This window comes from Ziziphus jujuba, chromosome 1 (genome assembly GCF_031755915.1).
Source record: "Ziziphus jujuba cultivar Dongzao chromosome 1, ASM3175591v1".
Classification (NCBI taxonomy): Eukaryota; Viridiplantae; Streptophyta; class Magnoliopsida; order Rosales; family Rhamnaceae; genus Ziziphus; species Ziziphus jujuba.
Genome location: NC_083379.1, coordinates 12,116,246 through 12,140,589, shown reverse-complemented (window position 1 = coordinate 12,140,589; position 24,344 = coordinate 12,116,246). Strand labels below are relative to the sequence as shown.

General features: G+C 29.6%; 1 protein-coding gene across 1 annotated transcript; it reads right to left on the bottom strand.

Annotated features, from left to right (window-relative positions):
• Positions 1–847: 847 nt before the first annotated feature.
• On the bottom strand, positions 848–8,300 carry LOC125424363 (small RNA 2'-O-methyltransferase). Its single transcript, XM_048481572.2, has 10 exons — positions 7,959–8,300; positions 7,165–7,454; positions 6,362–6,451; positions 4,603–5,057; positions 4,264–4,509; positions 2,854–3,800; positions 2,356–2,507; positions 2,158–2,274; positions 1,845–1,982; positions 848–1,672 (listed from the first exon to the last, which is right to left on the bottom strand). The coding sequence occupies exons 2-10, from the start codon at positions 7,435–7,437 to the stop codon at positions 1,220–1,222; spliced, it is 2,871 nt and encodes a 956-aa protein (XP_048337529.2). The 5' UTR covers positions 7,438–7,454; positions 7,959–8,300; the 3' UTR covers positions 848–1,219.
• Between the last annotated feature and the right edge of the window lie 16,044 nt (positions 8,301–24,344).

The following is a 24,344-nucleotide window of genomic DNA, read 5'->3' as shown; positions in this document are numbered from 1 at the left end:
TCATTTCTCTTTTGACCAAAAACCCTAACGCAATGTTACATAAAAAGCTTTAGATTAGCAAATTATAATCTTGACAAGTTATTCCAACTACATACTTTATTTTCAACTTGAATTTAATCTTTATTAAATTATAGATTAATTTTATTTGTTAGTGTTTTTTTATTACATATTAAGGTTATTTTTCAAATATCAAATTAATAAGAACGGTGGAAAGAAATAAAATTATATTTTAAAATTATTTGAATAAAGAAAAGTATAGAGGAAAAGTAGAAAATTAAAAAATGTGCATACTTTATGAATTTTATATTATTATACAATTATGTGCTTTTCAACAGACTCCAATTCAAACTTCAATCATAGGATATAAATAAAATAAAATTTTTGGTAATAAATAAAAAAATAAAAATTAGACATTAACGGGGATAATTTATCCATACATACTTCAGTTGATATAAAATTCACATAAAGGCTATGGCTACATAGATCTTCAATGTATATGTAATTACTATATAAATAACTTATTATCAAAGATATGAATATAATCATTTTATTATATAATAATTAGCTATCCATCTATTCTGAGCAAACAAAAAAGTTATTCATCTTTTTAAATTAATAGAAATTATCATAAATTTTCTCCTTTTTTGATCAACCTATTACATATTCTCTCTATTTCTATTTCTAAGAATAAAAAATTCACTAAAAATAAGGGATTAAATGGATTAATATCTCAATATAGATAATATGATACTGGAATATTATAGATATCAGTTGAATTATTTAACTTCATTGACTATCCAGAAATAATCCCATAAATTGAATTTATATCTAATTTTTCTCCACCATGTGTCAAATAACATTGCTAAACTTCTTATATTTATTTTGAACCATAATCTCCGAAAACATATCAGAACTCTAAAACACATTGAAGATGTCTTGGCTTTAGCATTAAAAGGAAAGCTTTAAAAAAAACCCAGCTTTAAAATGAGCATTGACCAAATCACTAGAGCTCTAAAACACACTGTCCGATGTGCACAAAGACGACCAAAATGTAACCCAGTAGTTTTCTTTACACCATGCACATGTATTTCCATTCCATATGAACCAATTCTCCTTCACACCAAACTTATAATGTCAAGTAACCTCAAAAAGCCACAATGAAAACCAAAAATAATCCTCTGTGAACTTGGCTTAAAAATTGGAGCACAGAGTTGGTTTTTCAAAGAGCAGATCTTGATCTAGTGCCACCATTCCATTCCCACACAACATCATACTGACGTTCAATATCTGTATCCTTAAGAAGATCATCTCCTTGCAATGGATATCGCCTTCTAAAAACAGCAATCTGGGAAGCAAAACCCGGTTCTAAGTCTCCAGATCCACCAACGCCACTGAACTCAACACTATAGTTGTGCCTTGCAGCCAACTCGGTTGCCCAGTGGTTGAACTGCTCTCTAGTCCACTCAAACTTGTGGTCATGGTTGCGAAATTTACAAGATTGCGACTGGGTTTTATCATCTGGATCTTCTTCTTGGCTTGAAAGGCTAGACTTCTGAAGTATGACATTGTATTCATAGTTCGGGGTAGAAACAATCAAAATTCTTGGAAGAAAAGAACTCAACACAATATCACCAAAAAGGCATGCTTGATCTTCTTCCATGTGCTCAATTACCTAACAAGCCAAAAACATACTATGGTAATTAGATGGTGAAAAGGTTTGAATGAAATAAGCAGATGCATTCAATCAATGTGTTTTTTTTTTTTTTTTTTTTTTTTTTTTTTTTTTTTTTTTTAATTTTTAAAATTATAATCAACACCACGTCTGGAAAAGGGGAGGATATTACCTCTAAGCAAGTGCCAATATCAAATCCATACAATCTGGAGTCGAAATCTAAGATTGAACCATCATAAAGAACTAAAGATTTTAATTCTGCGAATGGAACATCAGCATCTGACTTTTTGCTGAGTTTTGTATGAAGTACCTGATTATTAAAAAAGAAAAATAATCATATAAATAAATTGGTGACACAAGATATTAAGAAGAAAGTAGTAGAAACAGAGATAATAGATTTCTAAAGACTAATTTCTGGACTTAAATTTCACTTTTAAATTAAACAAGTTTTCTCAAAGCGTCAATCAACAGATGATGGTTAATACCTTTGCAGCCCGTACAAGACTCTTGTTTGAAATATCAACACCAACAATTTTTTCTAGAGAAGTTTCATAATTCAGCAAAGAATCCAACAGACTTCCAGCACCACACCCGAAGTCAACCTGAAAAAGAAAAAAATCAAGAGGAATCGGACTTTACATTCATTTATACAGTACAACTCAGAAGACAAGAATGATAGTTACCAAAGTAGTAGCACCCGATTCTTTGATATGTTGCACCGCAAATCCCACTCGCTGTTTTGAAAGTGGGGGACTGAAAAGAGCCTGCTCCATTCTGTCCTCCAGAGGTTCTGTTACCCGCAACAAAGTTATGGTGTACTCCAAACAGCAGGTTCCTGCATGACAATATAAAGACAAATTGGAAGCCACTTAGCTTTCAGAACCAATATCTTTTATTCCCTCACTTTGAAAATCAATAAACCCCACACTCAACCAATCCCAACATGAAGAGAGATACTTCATCTAGTAGTTTCTGTAGACAACCATCCCACTTGCTCTAATCTAATTCGTCATAAGCAAAATTTTCAGTGGCCTAATATATATATGATACATATGCTTGTTATAAACCAACTATTGACTCCAATACATATCAACATACTTACACAATTCAGATTTATTACCACAAAACTTCCTAATATAATCACCCTTATAAGATTCCCAAGAAAGAAAAGAATAACTTACTTGAAGCTAACATCGGAACAACCCTTTCACAATCATCAGTTGCAGCTAAAATTAACTCTTTGGGGGGCAAATCCATACAAAAAAAGGCAGACTGACCAACAGTCATCTGTGTTACAACTGTTTCCAGATGTGAAATCACTGATACAGACCCTATTTCAAACTCAAACTCATCTGTACTTTCAAGAAGTTCTTTTGTATTTTCACCCTCGGTCAACAACGATACAGAGTAACTTATGCATGATAAGCACCCATTAGAAGCAGACACTCCAGAATCCGGACCTTCAATGTTAAAAGAACCAATTCCATGTCCAAGCATAGTATGTGGCATGTTCATACGGTTTGATTGTAATAATATTCCACCTTGAATTTCACTATGCCAAAAGTTTTGAACAGATTGATACAGCCCAAATGCTTTCATAAGGTGCTGAGGATAAAATTGAATGTTGAGTTCAGTGGCAGAGCAGTTCAATCTCTCCGCAGGCATATCTGGATTCATAAAGTACATATTTAACCATAAAAGAACTTTCAGAGATGCATTCTGGATGGAATCAGGCGGCCTCTTATAAGAATCTTTTGGTGAGCACTCAATAATCAAATCCTGAAACTTGGAATATATCTTTACTTCACATCTAAAGGTGCCTCCAGATTCCACTTCTTCCTTAGCACCAGTAGCAACTATACACCCACTAGCATGCTGTGTCTCTTCCACAGCAGATTCATTCACCTTCAAATTTTTGTTTAATCCTGAGGTCATTGCTTCTGATGTTCTTATAGTAGAGAAGACAGGTTCAGAAAGCCGGTGCCGACGGCAGAATGTGCAAAGAATTTCTCTTGGAAAGGAACCTCTCCAGTTTGTCTTTGTAGTGTAGGCTAAAGGTAACTCAGCTGCAAGTATTGCCCCTCTGGAGAGCTTATAAACTCCACCTGGTATCTTACCCAGAATAATCCTGTACATACAAAACTAAGTGTTACTAAATAAAGCCATAATGTACATGAAATAACCAAACACGACAACAACATAATTACAGTACTTGTAAGTGCCAAAACAAAAGCGCATCAGCATCTTTTGAAAGACGGAACAAAAATATCGAGAAGTTATGATAGGCACTATTAACTAAAGGGTGTCTTTTTAAATAGCAATTTAGCAAAGCTGAGAAGGAAATTAATCTTTTGCTTCTTACAATAAAAGCCATGTAACATGCACCCTAACCAGAGGAGAAAATGTATGAAACAAAAAAGCAGACAGGAGAGGAAAAGTAAAAAGTACAAGGTGCGGTGTTTCAGCATATGAGAAACAGAACCTACTTTATGACTGGGGTAAATTTAAACTTCAACAGTTGTGGAAGGCAGTAATCAAGTGATGGGGGAGAAACACATTTAATCAAAAATCAGTCAAAATGCAGAAACGACCTGTAGTATGATTGGAGGGATAAATCTTCATGGAAGAGGTCCATGGACTTCCATGTGTATCCAATTGATGCCAAAATTGCATCACCATATATATCTTCACCAGACAAGTAACTTGCCCGCTCATTAAAAGATCCTTCACAAGCAATAACTTCTTTCGCATTTAAATAGTCCGAAGACAGTTCCAACAGATATGACTGTGGAGCAGTAAAGTACAATCTTGTCTCTGATGAGGCTTTACCAATAGGTCTGTAGACAACAAGCATGATTTAGTGATGCACATAGGGCATAGGTACTAATTAAGGGACACATTATCAATTAACCATCATCCCTTCCACCTACCTAGAAACCAGAATGTTTGAAGCATCCACTAAACCAAGTTGGTTTGCAATAAAATCAAGGTAATATCCAGTTGAAGAAACATTTAGGTTTAATACTTCAACACTCTTCTCTTGTAAACATGGTATGCTTATGGCTCTAATCAAAAAGCTTTCAGAGGAGCCAGGTTTTGGGATAACTGAATCAATAATTTCATGAGGGTATTGAATTTGCCTCCTAATCCAAAGCTTTCCCTCAGAAGTACAAACAACCTCAGACAAACTAGCAGCAGCCCTCATCACATATGATATGACCAAAAATGGATTTGACTCCACCTTAGGATCAATGGATTTACATAGATTATAAATCTTTGAATCACAGATAGTAATCAGTGAAACCGGTATCCAACCACAATGATCACCTTCTCTCTGCAAAGCTGCTCTCAAGTGACCACTTAAAGGATGAAGAGATTTGAGGAACTGTAGCAGTCAAACAAAAGAAAAAACAACTCAATGTTAGAATGCATGTCTAAATATTAATTTTCAAAAATATCATGGCAGCTTATTATACAAAAACAATAAAGTTCAAAATAGAATTACCATAGAAAAAACATTCTCTTTACATAATTTTATGAAGTTACCTCAAAAATCATATGTAAGGAAGAAAGAGAAGCCCAAAAAAGTTATGCCTAAAACAGAAACTAAAAACCATGAAATGGTGAACAGAAATGAGTTCGTTTATCATACGATTTACAAGACTCTAGAAACAAATCTCAAATGCCCAAGTTTACTCTACAAATCCATTATCAATTGTTTTACCATGACACATTTAAGAACCAAGGGTTTGTGTTAAAAGAAATTTACGTTTATATAATCATCAGATAATTATTTTCAGGAAGCTATTAATTTTAGCAGAAAATACAGCAAGAGACGTGGAGACAGAACCTTGCAGCATCATCTTGATGGTCAAAGAAAGACAAAGTTAAGAATTACTAATGTTCACGAAAACATTGCCAATGTCTAGAATGTTACTTAGAAATCATTGCACAACATTTTTTTTTTCTTTTTACTTTAAAAACTAATTTATTAATGATTCCAATAATACCCAAGATATAGCTAAATATCCAGAGCTTATTGCTAAGATACTTTTCAGTGAGTGAAGACAGGCCCAATGATCCAAGGAAGGGTCCATCTTGAATATTGAGGCATAGGTATTTCTAACTTTCTTTTGAAATCAATTAAATAATTGAAAAAAAAAAAAAAGGTAAAAACAAACTTTTATATGGTGATTATATAGATGCATATTTGCATCCTCTTTGCAAAAAGTCAATATGCAATCGGTAGGCAAATTTAAATCAGATAAAGAGATTTCAAATTTGAGAAGAAACTGTATGAGCATAACTAAAACTGACATGTTAAGTATTACTTATCATCTTCTCCACATACAATGACAAATTATGTGTCATGTTGGTTTGATCTACATACATTATTTTGGGATCAAGAGAATCCCAGCTTAACATTTTGGGATTAAGAGAATCTTAAAATTGTATCGAAGCCAAATTACCTAATTCATCCTATGTTCAACTAGTGCTATCCCTCAATTCTAATAAATTATTGTGCTATATGTGTAAGGTTCACTATTATCCATGAATGATCGGTAGAAAAACAAAGTAATCTGCTCCTACTACAGTACACCTAAACATCAATAGAGCATGCAAATTCACATGTAGTAGAACAGTAAAATAAAATGATAACGATAATCATAAGTTATGTGAACTAACAACCTCATTTGAGAATAAATATTTGAGACGAGCAACCACATCATCCCATGATTCTTCCGAAGTAGGGTTATTTTCTGTAAGATGGATGCCAAGCTGCAGTAGAAAGCAAAACAGAAAAAAAAAAAAAAAAATACAATAATGAGAAACACAAACCTTAACATGGAAACCAATCAAAGCATGCACAGCAAAGGAAAAATATGTCTTTTAAAAGTATGCATAAAACGAAGATGCCTTCTACTACATAAATCTAAAGAAACCATCCCAACTCATGGGGTATAACTTGCAGCTTATCTCCTCAACTAAAAGAAAATAAGAGAAGACATACGAAAGGAAAAACGAAAGAAAGACAATGAAATTTATGTGTTTGGGCAAAATATAGATAGAAGCGACATGGGTGAAGAATCTTCTTTTGTCATTGAGTTAATGAAAGCATGTAATGAAATCCCAAAACTAATAGGACAGATCTACATCTATTTTGGCTTTTGGTATAAAAAAGTAAAGAGGAAAGTCTCAGGGGCTTTAGAGAAAAAACAAGAGAGATTTAAATTACACTAGATTCCCATTAAAATGTATAAGTTTGCTATATAAAATAGGAAGACAAAATTAACAAGGGTAGCAACCAAGCAACAGATGTAAGAGGTAATTTGAATCTGTAAGAATTTTAATTAAAATTACTTTCACAAATAACTGCAGTTATAGTTGAAACTCCACCATTCATGTAAGTGAATACCTGCAATTAAAGCTGTATGGAAAATTAGAAACAGCGAGAATGTGGTGGCAATTATAGAAATGAGGATGAAGCAAACCTTTTCCAAGGCCAACTCAGAGGCAGATTGCTCAGCTTCCTTCTTCTTTTTAAAGGTTCCTGACACAACAGAAACTTCAGGAAGTTGCAAGCTACAACGATAAAGGCAAGGACCCTTTTGTGTGATGGCCAATCCTGGGCAACCAATTTCAGTAGACTCCACTACTTCCTCAACTTTATAGCATGCCTGATCGCCAAATCTTTTTTTTATAACAGCCTTGGGAGTAAGGGTAGGCTTTTGCATTGCAACAGCTGGGTATCCTCCAGTTTCCATCAGTAGCTTCTAGTTGTCTGATTATGTAATTATGAACAAAACAAAATAGCAAAGTGCCACTTTACTTTCAGTAAGGAAATTGATCAAGTTAATACAACATAGCATACTTAAAAAAGGTATCATAAAAACAATTGCAAAATAGTCACTAAAAAACATGTACAGAGTGGATTTCTTAGAAAAATAGTCACCAAGTCATCAGTGCATTACGAGGTTCAAAGTGGGAAACTTTACCTAACTTCTACAAAACGCAAGCAATGTACCGAGCAATTAGAACAAAAATAGATTTTTAGCCCAGGAAAAAAAAAAAAAAAAAAAAAAAAAAAAAAGGAAGAAAATCAATGTGTTCTCATGAAAGAAACAAACCCATCTGCCAAAATTTCACCAAACAAAAATGCGAAACAGCAAGAACTAGTTAAAACAAAATTCATATGCAGAAAAACAAGAAAAAAATTAAGATGAATTTCTGATAAAAAAGCCAAAAAGAGTAGCAGAGGAAGGAGAAAAAAAAAAAAAAATCGTACCTTTCAACATATAAAAATGGACAATGGCTGAGACCCACCAAGAGAATGAGAATGGGTGAGAGAAAAGAATTGGCTTTTGGGCTTCTTTCGCTTGCTGTGTGAGTTTGGTATCTGAGAAAGACAGATAGAACGAGTATTTTCTCTGTTTTTTTTTTTTTTTTTTGTTTTTTTGTATTGTGTTTCTGTGGGGCTATTGGGTTTTGGAAAGTGAGAAGAAAGAGGAAGTGTTTAAAGGTAAAGGAGGGAAAGCTTTTGGGATTTCTTTGCACTTAGTTTATTCCATGGTTTTCCACCGTTCTCCCAGTGTCCAGTCTCCCCAAAAGCTTTATTGTCATGTTTGCTACGTTCTTGCTTTTTAAGGGTTTTGTGACTTTCACATTTATGGGCCCTCAAAGCCCATGTCTTTTCCATGGAAGACAATTCCATGTCCTTTTCATACTCCAAGATTAATAAAGCTATTTTTATCCCAAACAAAAATAATAATAATAATAATACTAATAAAAGCTATTGAAAAAAATTTATATTGTGTTTACCTCTTTATTTTATTTTATTTTTCCAGTATCTATTCTTTTTTGTTTTATTTTTTATTTATTTTGTTGGATTAATTCCTTTTTAGTTTCTGTCGATAATAATACATATTTTTATATAAGTTTATATTTTTAGTATGCAAGTTTTTGGATAAATCTGGAGTTCATGATATCTCTTAATTATTTTTCGTCACTCTTTTTCTAATAAAAAATAGTTTTTTTTCTCTTTCTTTTTATAGTAAATACGGACAATATTGTTGTTTATATTTGATATGAAAAGGTCTTGCGTATTGTTTTTTTGTTTCTTTTTTTTATTTTTTATTTTTACTATCATTCCTGAATTTTTATGATTTTAACATCATCAATTTTTGAATTTTTTTAATTTAGGCACTAGTACTCTATGAACTTCATAAACCAGGTAATCACAATAAACTACGCGAGTAGGAAGACCATAGTTCATAATTATTGCTTCAGTAAATAAACAATAATTTTATCATTAGAGTATTTTTCTTTTCATTTTATTTATTTTTTTATATTGAAGGTACAGGAGGGATCATTGAGGATTTACCTCATAAAAAGAAATTTTTTTTTTTTTATATTGAAATCTGAGTTTCATTGCAGAAACGACAAATGGATTTGAACCATTTATGAGCCAAAAAATGCACACAGATAGATAAAATCAGTGAAGAAAATATCGATGTCGATGGAAATGTCGAGGGTATGATTTTACGGAAATATCGATAGAAATGTCGATATCGATGGAAATATCGGTAAAGTTACGGAAACTGTAAATTTTTAATTTAGAAAATAGTTTTTTTTTTATATGAGATAATTAATATAATAAAATTATATAAGAATACAATAGTTAGAATACAATAATCATAAAATATTCTATAAATATAACAAATTATTTATAAGTGAATAAAATATAAAGTTAATTCACATCAAAATATAGAAAATTTAACAGATAATAGTAAGATACAAGAAATTCTCAAATATAATCCTTAATACATTATTAATACCAAAAAGAATTCCTTGGTTCTTCAAATTGATGATCATATCTTGATGTTTCAAGTGTATAACAATAGGCATTCCAACTCATCATATTAGAGAAAGTTTCCATGTAATTGTAGATGTGCCAAGTATATCTTTCTCTATCAATCCCAACAAATTGTCCACGTGGAGGATAGTGTGGATTTATCCAATGAGGAGTGTAACATTCATTTTGAGACATGGGATGATTGAAGATATCAACATCGTAATCTCTGTGAGGATTATGTGAGCTCATTTGACCAATTGGATATACAATTGGAATCTCAAAATTTCCAGATTGAGAATTAACTTGTGTATTTAAACTCATTGCATCCAAATAGTTAGAAAGATAATCTTCATCATGTTGATTCATCATCGAATTGCCATAATGCCTTCTTGAACCAGTGCCTGCTGTTCGAGCTCCATGATCAAAATCCTGTGTTGCATGTGTATATTGATCTTCACTAATAAATGGGCTTAATGGTTGTTGGCTTGGTTCTCGATAGTATGTTCCACTCTCACCTCCACCTATATTATATCCTCCTCCTCTATTGCCACCACCACCACCACTGCCACCGTCATCGTCGTCGTCGTCGTCATCATCATCATCATCATCATCATCATCATCATCATCATCATCATCAAGATCAACAACATCATCATCATCTTCATCATCATCTTCATCCTCATATTCATTTCGTTGAAAATAACTACCACAAAATGTTTCTACACGAGGACTAAATCGTCTAGTTGAAGGCCTTGTCACTACTTCAAACGAATAATTTCCTCCACTATCACTACTCATAGCTTCTTCAGCAATAACATTCTCAACATTTATCCCTAATTGTGAAGCATGCATTGCGACTCGAGGATCTAGATTGCCTTCCTCATCATCTAAGTGTGAATTCTTAACCCATTGGATAATAGGATTATCTTCATCTTCACCAGGGTCAGCTCCAATTTCAAGAAGATCCAAATAATCAGAATCTAATTGCGGTTGATTTGTTAATTCCATATCACGTATCCGCAATTTCATATTATAGTAGCAAAAAACCAATTTCTGAAGTTTTTCATATGCGAGTCTATTTCGTTGTTTTGTGTGTATTAAAGCGAAGGTGCTCCAATTACGCTCGCATGCGGATGATGATACAGTTTGTGACAAAATACGCATTGCCAATTTTCTGAGTGTTGGGGTGCTATTACCATACATTGTCCACCATTCAGCTAGATATTTCAACATTATAAATTAAAATATATTAAATTTTAAAAAAATTTTAATTATTAATAAAATTTTTGATATTAAGCACATTTTTTTATAACAAGTAATTGAAATGCACATACCAGGTATCATTTCTGCCCAGGCGGCAATTGCTGCACGATCACCAAACATTTTTCGTGCATCTCTAAAGCAAATTATCTATATGTAAAAATGAAAAAAATTATAAAAAATGTTATTAGTATGTTAGTTAAAAAATAATAATAAACAAAATCTTACTTCATTTCCAAATTGAGATATACGATCCGAATTTGGATATAATGCTGCAAAGACATCATGAACAGTTTGTACAATATCTGAATCACTGCCAATTCCTTCTTTATACTGGAACCGTGGATTCAGAAAGTATGCTACAAAATAATAATAAAAATTAAATCTAATATATAAATTATAAGACAAAATATTAATTAATAATAAGTAATTGACATAAAATTACCAGCCATATGGAGAGGATGAGAAAGTGTATTGTCCCATCGAGCATTTATGATGCCCATCACCCACTGAATTCCTCTTTGGTTATTGATTGCATATCTCATTTTTTGAAAACAATCATACAATATTGGCATCGTAGTTATGAACTCAGCATCAACAATTCGCAAAATATTATATAATGGCCCATACAAATTATCAACGTGAGTAACAGAATCCCAAAAATGATTATCAAGGATAAGTTTCTCCACTTCTTTACCTCCTTTTGTTCGACTCAATTGATGCTCAGCCCATGCATCGCTTGTAAAGACTTGTTTTAGAGAAGCTTTCTTTTTAAGAAGACTATTTAAAGCAATATAATTTGTTGCAAACCTTGTTGCTCCTGGTCAAACGATGTCTCCTTTGCATATATCTCGCATTAAAGAAAGTAACCAATTATGATTATAAATATAATTGGTTATCATTCTTGCACGCTGAATGATCCTTGCAATACTTTCATGCTTTCCAATATCCTCAAATATAAGATCAATACAATGCGCAGCATATGGTATCCAATACAAGTTATACTGTGTCATCAATTTCTTACCAGCCTTTACGAACGCAGAACCGTTATCCGTGACTACCTGCACAACATTGTTCTTGCCCACTTCATTGATAACATTCTCCAAAAGTTTGTATATATACTTATAGTTTTTTATTTTATCTGAGGCATCTACTGACTTAAGAAACACTTATGACCCTTTGCAATAGACCATAAAATTCAATATTGACAGCTTAGTTGGTCCTGTCCATCCATCGCACATAATTGTACAACCATATGTCTTCCAGCTTTCTTTAAACTTTTCAATATGCTGTTGCATCTCTTTATATTCCATGTCTAAATATTTTTCTTTAATTTCATATGGAGATGGAATTTGAACTCCCATACCTGATTGTTGAGCACCAACGATCATGTTTTTTAAATGGTGCGATTTTGCCTTTGCAGGTGGGACATTATCATAAATAAAGAACTTTGCTACTAGCCTTCCCAATGTGTTTTTCATACCACCTTTTGTCAACACATCTTTTATATTTTTTTGTTTTGCACCGGATGACTTATACAACGAAGGTGCAAGTGCAACTGGAGAAAATTGTTGAGATTGTTATCTATGAATGGGCTCCCTCACACTTGTTGCACGATGAAATTGAGCACATGGTTGACTACCACCCTCTCGAGAAGATCCTGATCCTTGACCTCTAGGGTTAACAAAGTTCCTTCGTTGTTCTTCTTCCCATCTATCTTGTTTAGATGCACGGACTGCAGCTTTATATGAGTCTTTTTCATCAGGATGCATATCTGCTGGATATATACATATATCATCATTATCATCATCATCATCGTCACCATCATCATAATTACTCCGCGATGGAGCTAAGTTACCCCGTAATTCATTACGAATGTCTTCCTCCATTGTCTTTTTTTTCAATTTTGCATGTTCTTTCTTCCTCAAATAATGGTAAATCTCTTTCTTCACTTCTGGAGGTACATTGGGGCACTTCTTGACATTACTTTTTGGATCGGAATGTGCTAAATGATACTTTAATCTTGTTATTCCACCACTTTGCATTTTATGGTTACAATATTTGCAAATTGTACCATACTTGTTACCTTCAATTGGAATACAATGTGACCAAGCTGGATCTGCTTTTCCGTTACTACTTTCCATTTTTCCTTTTAGTAATCATACATAATTATTAAGTTAATAATAATATTAAGAACAACAATAGGAATAAGAAAAATAATAATAATAATAATAACAAGTAAAAAAATAATAAAAGTAATAATAATTTCAATAATAATAAGAATAACAATAATAACAATATTAATAACAATAATAACAACATTAATACTAATAACGATAATAAATATAATAAGAATAATAATTAGAAGAAAAATAACAATAATAATAATATTAATAATAATAATAAACAACAATAATAACAACGTTAATAATAATATTAATAATACAAATAATAATAACCACATTAATAAAAATAATAACATCAACAATAATAACAACATTAATAATAATCATGATAATAATAACAATATTAATAATAATATAAATAATAACAACATGATAATAATAATAATAATAACAATAGTAAGAAGAATAATAATAACCATAATAACAATATTAATAACAATAATAACAACATTAATACTAATAACGATAATAAATATAATAAGAATAATAATTAGAAGAAAAATAACAATAATAATAATATTAATAATAATAATAAACAACAATAATAACAACGTTAATAATAATATTAATAATAGAAATAATAATAACCATATTAATAAAAATAATAACATCAACAATAATAACAACATTAATAATAATCATGATAATAATAACAATATTAATAATAATATAAATAATGATAACATGATAGTAATAATAATAACAATAGTAAGAAGAATAATAATAACCATAATAACAATATTAATAACAATAATAACAACATTAATACTAATAACGATAATAAATATAGTAAGAATAATAATTAGAAGAAAAATAACAATAATAATAATATTAATAATAATAATAAACAACAATAATAACAAGGTTAATAATAATATTAATAACAGAAATAATAATAACCACATTAATAAAAATAATAACATCAACAATAATAACAACATTAATAATAATCATGATAATAATAACAATATTAATAATAATATAAATAATGACAACATGATAGTAATAATAATAACAATAGTAAGAAGAATAATAATAACCATAATAACAATATTAATAACAATAATAACAACATTAATACTAATAACGATAATAAATATAATAAGAATAATAATTAGAAGAAAAATAACAATAATAATAATATTAATAATAATAATAAACAACAATAATAACAAGGTTAATAATAATATTAATAACAGAAATAATAATAACCACATTAATAAAAATAATAACATCAACAATAATAACAACATTAATAATAATCATGATAATAATAACAATATTAATAATAATATAAATAATGACAACATGATAGTAATAATAATAACAATAGTAAGAAGAATAATAATAACCATAATAACAATATTAATAACAATAATAACAACATTAATACTAATAACGATAATAAATATAATAAGAATAATAATTAGAAGAAAAATAACAATAATAATAATATTAATAATAATAATAAACAACAATCATAACAATATTAATAATAATATTAATAATAGAAATAATAATGACTACATTAATAAAAATAATAACATCAACAATAATAACAATATTCATAACAATCATGATAATAATAACAATAATAACAATATTAAAAATAATATAAATAATAACAATATTAATAATAATATAAATAATGACAACATGATAATAATAATAATAACAATAATAAGAAGAAAAATAATAATCATAATAATAATATTAATAATAATAATAACAAAATTAATACTAATAACGATAATAAATATAATAACAATAATAAATTAAAAAAAATAACAATAATAATAATAATAACAATATGAATAATAATATAAATAATAAGAATATTAATAAGAATAATAACAATAATAATTAGAAATTATTAAATAATAAACACAATTTTAATAATATTTATTATTGAAATGCTTACTTTTGAGGATCTAGAAATTGTGAATTGATAATTTTTTTCTAACGTGGATCTTCCAAAAGTTCTTCCTTTTATGAATATAAATGTTGAATAAAGAAAGAAAAGAAGATTAAAAACTAAAATTCGCGTGCACTCAATTTCATTTTTCTGAAGCTTTATGTTTACTCTCTCTATGATCTATGCTGAAAGTGAAACAGACGGATTCAAAATATCAAAATATAGCTGAGGTGCTATACACCCATATTTATAGTACATTCATTTCCTTACCTCTTCAAGATTATAATTGTCTCGTGAATGTACTTTAAAAAAAAACAAAAACGACAGCACCAACTTAATATTAACTTTATTATTTCGAGGCTATAATAACTTTATTTTATTATTTCTTTCCGCAATTTTCTCGTTGTATTATTTGTTTCTGGAATTGTTTGATTATTTTTTTTCGTCACTTTTACTTTTTCAGTCAGAGGCTCAGAGGCTCAAAGCATGTGAACTCACAGTAAATTTTTTTTTTTTTTTCATTTCAAATTTTTTTTCAATACTTTTGGTATTAGACTTGATTAATATTTTGAAAAAAAAAAATTCAAACAATCAATCATTTCGGCTTTCTTCAATTTCGGCTCTCACCCTCTCAATCAATTTTTTTTTTAAGCCAATAACAACCGAAAAAGCAAAACAAAAAAAAAAAAAACACCCAATTTCCCAATTTCGGCCTCTCTCTTCTCTTCTCTTCTCTTGTCTTCTCGTCTCTTCTCTCTGTGAAAACCCCATCTCTTCCCCCCCTCCGACCGGCCCTCTCTTTCCCCTCTTCTCTCTTCTCGACCGGCCATCTCTTCAAGCTTCTTCTCCCGGCCGACCAAACACACAGCAAACACACACACAAACACACACACCCGAGACTCATAACCAGGAATTTAAAAAAAAAAAATTTTTTGCCTTGCTAGCAAATTGATAGATCGTTAATGGCTCGCGTGAAGGGGAAAAAATTAGCTAAACGGTGGTGGAATTGAAGAAACCGACTGCGTGAAGGGGAGATATGGCTCGCTGCCTCGCTGGAGCCTGGGTATTCCTCTTTCTCGCTGGGTCGCTGCTCTGCTCTTCTAAGTTCTAAATTTTTAATTTTCTTTATTTTTTTCTGTATTTTTCTTCTGCTGGGAAATTGGATTGATTTTTCATTTCTGTTTGCTGCATCAATTTCCCCTCATTCCCCCCCAACCGAATGATCCCCTCATCCCCAATCATTATTTTCTTTATTTTTTCTGTATTTTTCTTCTGCTGGGAAAATTGGATTGATTCTTTCATTTCTGTTTGCTGCATCAATTTCCCCTCATTCCCCCCCAACCGAATGATCCCCTCATTCCCAATCATTATTTTCTTTATTTTTTCTGTATTTGTCTTCTGCTGTTTGGTTAATTGGATTGATTCTTTGTTTGCTGCATCAATTTCCCTTTATTCCCCCCCCCCGAACCGAATGAATTTTTCATTCCCAATCATTATTCTCATCTCATTTCATATGTAAATATAATTATCTTCGATTAGTAAAATTGTAAAGGTATGAACCAGTCGGCCGATATATCCAGAAATTTCCACATTTTCCCGTCGACAACCGGCCCGATCTTTCCACCTTATCCACCCAAAATCCGACATCTTCACCGACAATGGACGATTCCGTCGACTTCCATCGATTCCGGTGACAGATCGACGACATGCTGCAAGAAACTTCTTCCCCCTCCCCCCTCCCTGTCGGTATCGGACAGCATCGACAATGGAAATTGTCGTCGACATTTCCACTGTCTCGCCGATTTTTACTTCCCTGGATAAAATGATATATATTGAGTCAAAAAAGAATTAGGAACTGCAAAAGCATTGTTATAAAGTTAAGAGAATATTGATCTCTAAAAAAAAAAAAAAAAATTTCAGTGTTAAAAATTAACACTATTATTTTTTATTTAAGGGTAATTATTGTACTGTTTTCCTAGTTTAGTAATTTTTTCAAACAATGATATTTGATAAAATTAATTAAATTTTAGCGTATATCTCTTTACTATAACTTGTAAATAGAATTGTAAGTGATTAATTTAAAAGATTGTATTGAGTTTTATTTGGAAAAAAAAGAAAAATATATTTTATGTAAAATTATAACTTCAAAATAAGTGACTAAATATCAAGCTGCTCTTAGTGTTAAAGTAACATTCCAATTACATTGTTTAACCAATTAATTTTTACCGATGATTATTTATTTATTCATTGCTTTTCATTAATAAAATTTAAGCAAAAATTTCAACTAAAAGCATAATTGCTATATATCAGGGAAGCAAATGTTACCGAGACCGGTGAGAAGTCGCCGGTAATGTCGGTTGTCGGCCACCACCGACACCGAAAGATGCCGCCCAGGGCCGGGGGGGGGGGGGGGGGGGGAAGAGTTTCCGTCATGATTGCTAGAGGAATGTCGCCTGAATCGACAAGTTTCGACTGGAAATGTAGATGTCGATGGGGATTTCATTTTTTGGATGGATATGGGGGAAAATTGGTGGAGAAATCAGTGGATTGTCGTCAGTTCTCAGTTAAATTTTTAGGGAGATCTCGGCCGATGTGTGTGTGTGGTTGTGATCTGAGATTTGATATGGTTTGTGTGTGTGTGTGTATGTTTGTGATCTATTGCTGTTTGGTTTGTGTGTTTGTGAATGTGATCTGGTTTGTATGTTTGTGTGTTGTGAATTTGTTTCCCTAGTTGTGATGTGAGTGTGATCAGTCGAGAAGAGAGGGTTGGTTGTGATCTGGCCGAGAAGAGAGGGAAAGAGACAGCTGAAGGGAAAGAGAGGGACGGGAAAGAGAAGAGGAAGAGATGGCTGAAGGGAAGGGGGATACGCAGAGATGGCTAAAGAGAACAAGATAGGAATTTTTTTTTTTTCGTTATTGATTTTTTTTTTAAAAGAATGTGAATGAAATTATGAAAGTGCCGAAACTGAAAAAAAAAAAATGTGAATGAAAGTGCAAACTGTGAATGAATGTGCAGGAAGTATTGATACTTTTGATTTTTTTCAAAGTGCTAATCGAGTAGGAGTAAGATATCGAAGGGAAAAAAACAAAGATTTGAAATGAAATGATCAGAATGAATCTTTTCATAGGCATCTTTTTTGAATTTTGATAAGAAATTTTATAGTTGTGAATGTAATTCACATATTAACAGTAACTCGTTTTGAAAAAATAAAGTCACTAGCTGGAAAGAAAAAATCACAAAAAAATTGCGAAGAGAAATAATATAATAAAATTATTGTACTTGAAAAGCACAAATATTCACGAGAGGAATTTTTTTTAAGTGATTTGTAATGCTAAAGAAGTAAAGAATAAGTATAGTATAAGAATGCATGTGTAGCAGCTCAGCCATATTTTTATGTTTTGCATCCTTCTTCCTCAGCATAGATCATAGAGAGAGTAAGTTTAAAAGTTCGGAAAAAAAAATGGAGTGAACGCAAAGTTTTCACTCAACGTAATTAGTTTCCAATCTTCTTTTTTTTCTTTATTCAACATTTATACTCATAAAAGGAAAAGTTTTTGAAAGATCCATGTTAGTAATAAAGTCTCAATTCATAATTTTTTATTCTCAAAAGTAAGTATTTTGATAACAAATATTGTTAAAATTGTACTTATTATTTAACATAAATTTAACTATATGTATAAGATATACACTAAATAATTGATTTAATATAAAATTAAGTGTGCTTTGTAATGTAATGTATTATGTAATTATTAATATATTATTGTTATTATTTTTGTTATTATTCTCATTAATGTTGTTGCCATTATTATTATTATTATTGTTATTAATATTGTTATTATTGTTGATGTTATTATTATTATTAATGTTGTCGTTAATATTTTTTTATTAATATTATTATTATTGTTATTCTTATTAATATTTTTATAATTGTTATTCGTATTATTATTATTATTGTTATTATTGTTGATGTTATTATTATTATTAATGTTGTCAACATTATTATTATTATTATTATTATATTATTATTATTATTATTGTTACTATTTTTATTATAATAAATATTGTTAATTTGTTATTATTGTTGTTATTATTATTATTATTATTATTGTTGTTGATCTTATTATTATTATTAATGTTGTCATTAATATTTTTTTATTAATATTATTATTATTATTATTATTAATGTTGTCAATATTATTATTATTATTGTTGTTATTGTTGATGTTATTATTATTATTGATGTTGTCGTTAATACTTTTTTATTAATATTGTTATTATTATTATTATTCTTATAATTGTTATTCTTATCATTATTATTATTATATTATTATTATTATTGTTACTACGATTATTATTAATAATATTGTTAATTTGTTATTATTGTTGTTGTTATTATTCATCTTATTATTATTATTATTGTTATTTTTTTTATTATCCTTATTATCTTTATTATTATTAATGTTGTTACTATTGTTGTTATTATTATTATTATTATTATTGTTACTACTTTTATTATAATTAATATTGCTAATTTGTTATTATTTTTGTTGTTATTATTATATTTATTATTATTATTGTTGTTGTTGTTGTTGTTGTTGTTGTTGTTGTTGATGATGTTATTATTATTATTAATGTTGTCATTAATAATTTTTTATTAATATTATTATTTTTTTTATTATTGTTTTTCTTATTAATATTCTTATAATTGTTATTCTTATTATTATTGTTGTTGTTATTAATATTATTATTATTATTATTATTAATGTTGTCATTATTATTATCATTATTATTATTATTATTATTATTACTACTCTTATTATTATTAATATTGTTAATTGTTATTATTGTTGTTGTAATTATTCTACTTATTATTATTATTGTTATTATTTTTATTATCCTTATTGGAATTAATGTTGTTATTATTTTTGTTTTTATTATCGTTATTATTATTATTATTATTGTTATTATTGCTATTCTTATTAATATTGATATGATTATTATTATTAATACTGAGTTCATTATTATTTGTTGTTTGTAGTATTATTATTAATATTGTTATTATTGTTATTCTTATTAATATTGATATTATTATTGTTGTTATAATTATTTTTTTGTTAATAATATTGTTATTTTTCTTATTTTTATTGTTGTTCTTAATATTATTATTAACTTAATAATTATTTATGATTATTAAAAGGAAAAATAAAAAGTAGTAGGGGAAGAGCAGATCCAGCTTGGTCACATTGTATTTCAATTGAAGGTAACAAATATAGTACAATTTGCAAATATTGTAACCATAAAATGCAAAGTGGTGGAATAACAAGATTAAAGTATCATTTAACACATTCTAATCCAAAAAGTAATATCAAAAAGTACCCCAATGTACTTCTAGAAGTAAAGAAAGAGATTTATAATTATTTAAGAAAAAAAGAACATGCAAAATTGGAGAAAAAGATAATGGAGGAAGATATTTATAATGAATTACGAGGTAACTTAGCTCTATTTTAGAGTAATTATGATAATGATGATGATGGTGATGATATATGTATATATCCAACTGATATGCATCCTGATGAAAGAGACTCATATACAGCTGCAGTTCGTGCATCTAAATAGGGCAAATGGGAAAAAGAACAAGGCAGAAACTTTTTTAACCTTAGAGGTTGAGGATCAAGATCTTCTCGAAAAGGTGGTAGTCAACCATATGCTCAATTCCGTCGTGCAACAAGTGTAAGGGACCCTAATCGTATACAACAATCTCAACAATTTCCTCCAATTGCACCTTTATAATATAAGTTATCCTGTACAAAACAAAAAAATATAAAAAATATGTTGACAAAAGGTGGTGTGAAAGACACATTGGGAATACTAGTAGTAAACTTCTTTATTTATGATAATGTCCCACTTGCAAAGACAAAATCGTACCATTTTAAAAATATGATTGTTGGCGCTCAACAAATAGGTATGGGAGTTTAAATTCCATCTCCATATGAAATTAAGAAAAAATATCTAGACATGGAGTATAAAGAGATGCAACAGCATATTGAAAATTTCAAAAAAAGCTAGAAGACATATGGTTGTACAATTATGAGCAATGGATGGACAGGACCAACTAAGCTATCCATATTAAATTTTATGGTCTATTACAAAGGGTCGTCAGTGTTTCTTAAGTCAGTTGATGCCTCAGATAAAATCAAAAACTAAAAGTATATATACAAACTTTTAGAGAATATTATCTATGAAGTGGGCAAGAACAATGTTGTGCAAGTACTCACGGATAATGGTTCTGTATTCATAAAGGCTGGTAAGAAATTGATGACACAGTACAACTTGTATTGGACACCATGTGCTGCGGACTGTATTGATCATATATTTGAAGATATTGGAAAGCATGAAAGTATTGCAAGGATCATTCAGCATGCAAGAATGATAACCAATTATATTTATAATCATAATTGATCACTTTCTTTAATGCAAGATATATGTAAATGAAACATCGCTCGACCAGGAGTAACAAGGTTTGCAACAAACTATATTGTTTTAAATTGTCTCCTTAAAAAGATAGCTCCTCTAAAACAAGTCTTTACAAGCAATGCATGGGCTGAGCATCAATTGAGTCGAACAAAAGCAGGTAAAGAAGTGGAGAAACTTATCCTTGATAATCATTTTTAGGATTATGTTACTCACGTTGTTAATTTATATGAGCAATTATATAATATTTTGTGAATTCTTGATGCTGAGTTCATACCTACGATGCCAATATTGTATGATTGTTTTCAAAAAATGAGATATGCAATCAATAACCAAAGAGGAACTCAGTGGGTTATGGACATCATAGATGCTTGGTGGAACAATACACTTTCTCATCCTTTCCATATGGCTGGTAATTTTATGTCAATGACTTATTATTAATTATTATTTTGTTTTTTAATTTATATATTAGATTTAATTTTTATTATTATTTTGTAACATACTTTCTGAATCCACGATTCCAGTATAAAAAAGGAATTGACACTGATTCAGATATTGTACATGCTGTTTATGATGTCTTTGTAGCATTAGATCCAAATTTGGATCGTATATTTCAATTTGGAAATGAAGTAAAATTTTGTTTATTATTTTTTTTAACTAACATATTAATAACATTTTTTATAATTTCTTTCGTTATTATATATAGATAATATGCTTTAGAGATGCACGAAAAAGGTTTAGTGATCGTGCAGCAATTGCCGTCTGAGGAGAAATGATACCTGGTATGTGCATGTTATAAAAAAATCATGTGCTTAATATTAAAATTTTTATTAATATTTAAGAATTTATTCAAATTAAATATATTTTGATTTATAATGTTGAAATATATAGCTAAATGATGGACAATGTGTATGGTAATAGCACTCCAACACTCAAAAAATTGGCAATGCGTATTTTCTCACAAACTATATTATCATCGGCATATAAGCGTAATTGGAGCACCTTCGCTTTAATACATACAAAACAATGAAATAGGCTCACATATGAAAAACTCTATAAATTGGTTTTTTGCTACTATAATATGAAATTGTGGATCTGTGATATGAAATTAACAAATCAACAGCAATTAGACTCAGATTATTTAGATCTTCTTGAAAATGGAGCTGACCTTGGTGAAGATGAAGATAATCCTATTATCCAATGGGTTAAAAATTCGCAATTAGATGATGATGAATGCAGTCTAGATCCTTGAGTCGCAATGCATACTTCACAATTAGGGATAAATGTTGACAATGTTATTGTTGAAGAAGTTATGAGCAATGATAGTGGAGGAAATTATTCGTTTGAATTAGTGACAAGGCCTTCAACTAGGAAATTTAATCCTCGTGTAGAAACATTTGGTGGCGGTTATTCTCAACCAAATGAACATGAGGATGAAGATGATGATGATGTCGTTGATCTTGATGATGATGATGATGATGATGATGATGATGGAGGTAATGGTTATGCTGGCAATAGAGGAGGAAGATATAATATAGGTGGAGATGGGATACACAATTGGAATCTCAGAATTTCCATATTGAGAACTAACTTGTGTATTTAAACTCATTGCATCCAAAGAATTAGAAAGATAATCTTCATTATGTTGATTTGTCATGGAAATGTCATAGTGCCTTCTTGAACCAGTGCCTGCTGTTCGAGCCCCATGATCAAAATCTTGTGTTGCATGTGTATATTGATCTTCATCAATAAATGGGCTTAATAGAACCAAGCCAACAACCGTTAAGCCCATTTATTGATAAAGATCAATATACACATGCAACACAGGATTTTGATCATGGGGCTCGAACAGCAGGCACTGGTTCAAGAAGGCACTATGGCATTTCCATCACAAATCACCATAATGAAGATTATCTTTCTAATTCTTTGGATGCAATGAGTTTAAATACACAAGTTAGTTCTCAATATGGAAATTCTGAAATTCCAATTGTGTATACATTGGTCAAATGTGATTACATAATCCTCACATTGATTACGATGTTAATATCTTCAGTCATTCCATGTCTCAAAATGAATGTTATGCTCCTCATTGGATAAATCCATATTACCCTCCACTTAGACAATTGGTTGGGATTGATAGAAAAAAAATATACTTAGCACATCCATAATTATATGGAAAATTTCTCTAATATGATGAGTTGGAATGCCTATTGTTATACGCGCGAAACATCAAGATATGATCATCAATTTGAAAAACCAACAAATTTTTTTTGGTATTAATAATGTATTAGGGATTATATTTGAGAATTTCTTTTATCTTACTATTATCTGTTAAATTTTCTATATTTTGGTGCTAATTAAATTTATATTTTATTCACTTATAAATAATTTATAATATTTATAGAATATTTTATAATTATTGTATTCTAATTATTGTATTTTTATATTATTTTACTATATTAATTATCTCATATATAAAAATTTGTATTCTAAATTAAAAATTTACAGTTTCTATAACTTTATCGATATTTACATCGATGTCGATATTTTCATCAGTATTTTCATAAAATCATACCTTTAACATTTCCATCGACATCGATATTTTTTTTACTAGCTATATTTATCAGATTTCAGGGTTGCTATTTCTCACATCCAACAAAAAGAAAAAAAATGGTTGGCATTGCTTTCGTAGTTAATATAATTACGTTTTTTTTTTCTTTCTTTTTTTTTTTTTTTTTTTTTTTTGCTTGAATAACAGTCTCCTGAAAAAATGTTAGCGAGAAAGTCAAGAGCCTTAGTAGCCAGCAGGTCATAAACTGGTAGCAAGCAACTACCGTACCATCCCTATTTTGATATATAAAAAGTAAAAATAAAATAAAATTATTGAAGTAAAGCCCAAAAAAAAAAAAAAGCTATAAACTATTTGGTGAAGATAATAGATTAGATGAAGGAGGGTATAAAAGCATCGTTGATGGTTTTATGAATTA

What these genes read in the sequence shown, in the direction of transcription:
- LOC125424363 (XM_048481572.2), bottom strand. Translation starts at nt 7,437, where the DNA reads ATGGAAACTGGAGGATACCCAGCTGTTGCAATGCAAAAGCCTACCCTT. An exon ending in TCAAACATTCTGGTTTCTAG is followed by an intron (nt 4,510 to 4,602) that starts GTAGGTGGAAGG and finishes TGTTGTCTACAG; the next exon opens with ACCTATTGGTAAAGCCTCAT. An exon ending in ATATTGGCACTTGCTTAGAG is followed by an intron (nt 1,673 to 1,844) that starts GTAATATCCTCC and finishes TTGGCTTGTTAG; the next exon opens with GTAATTGAGCACATGGAAGA.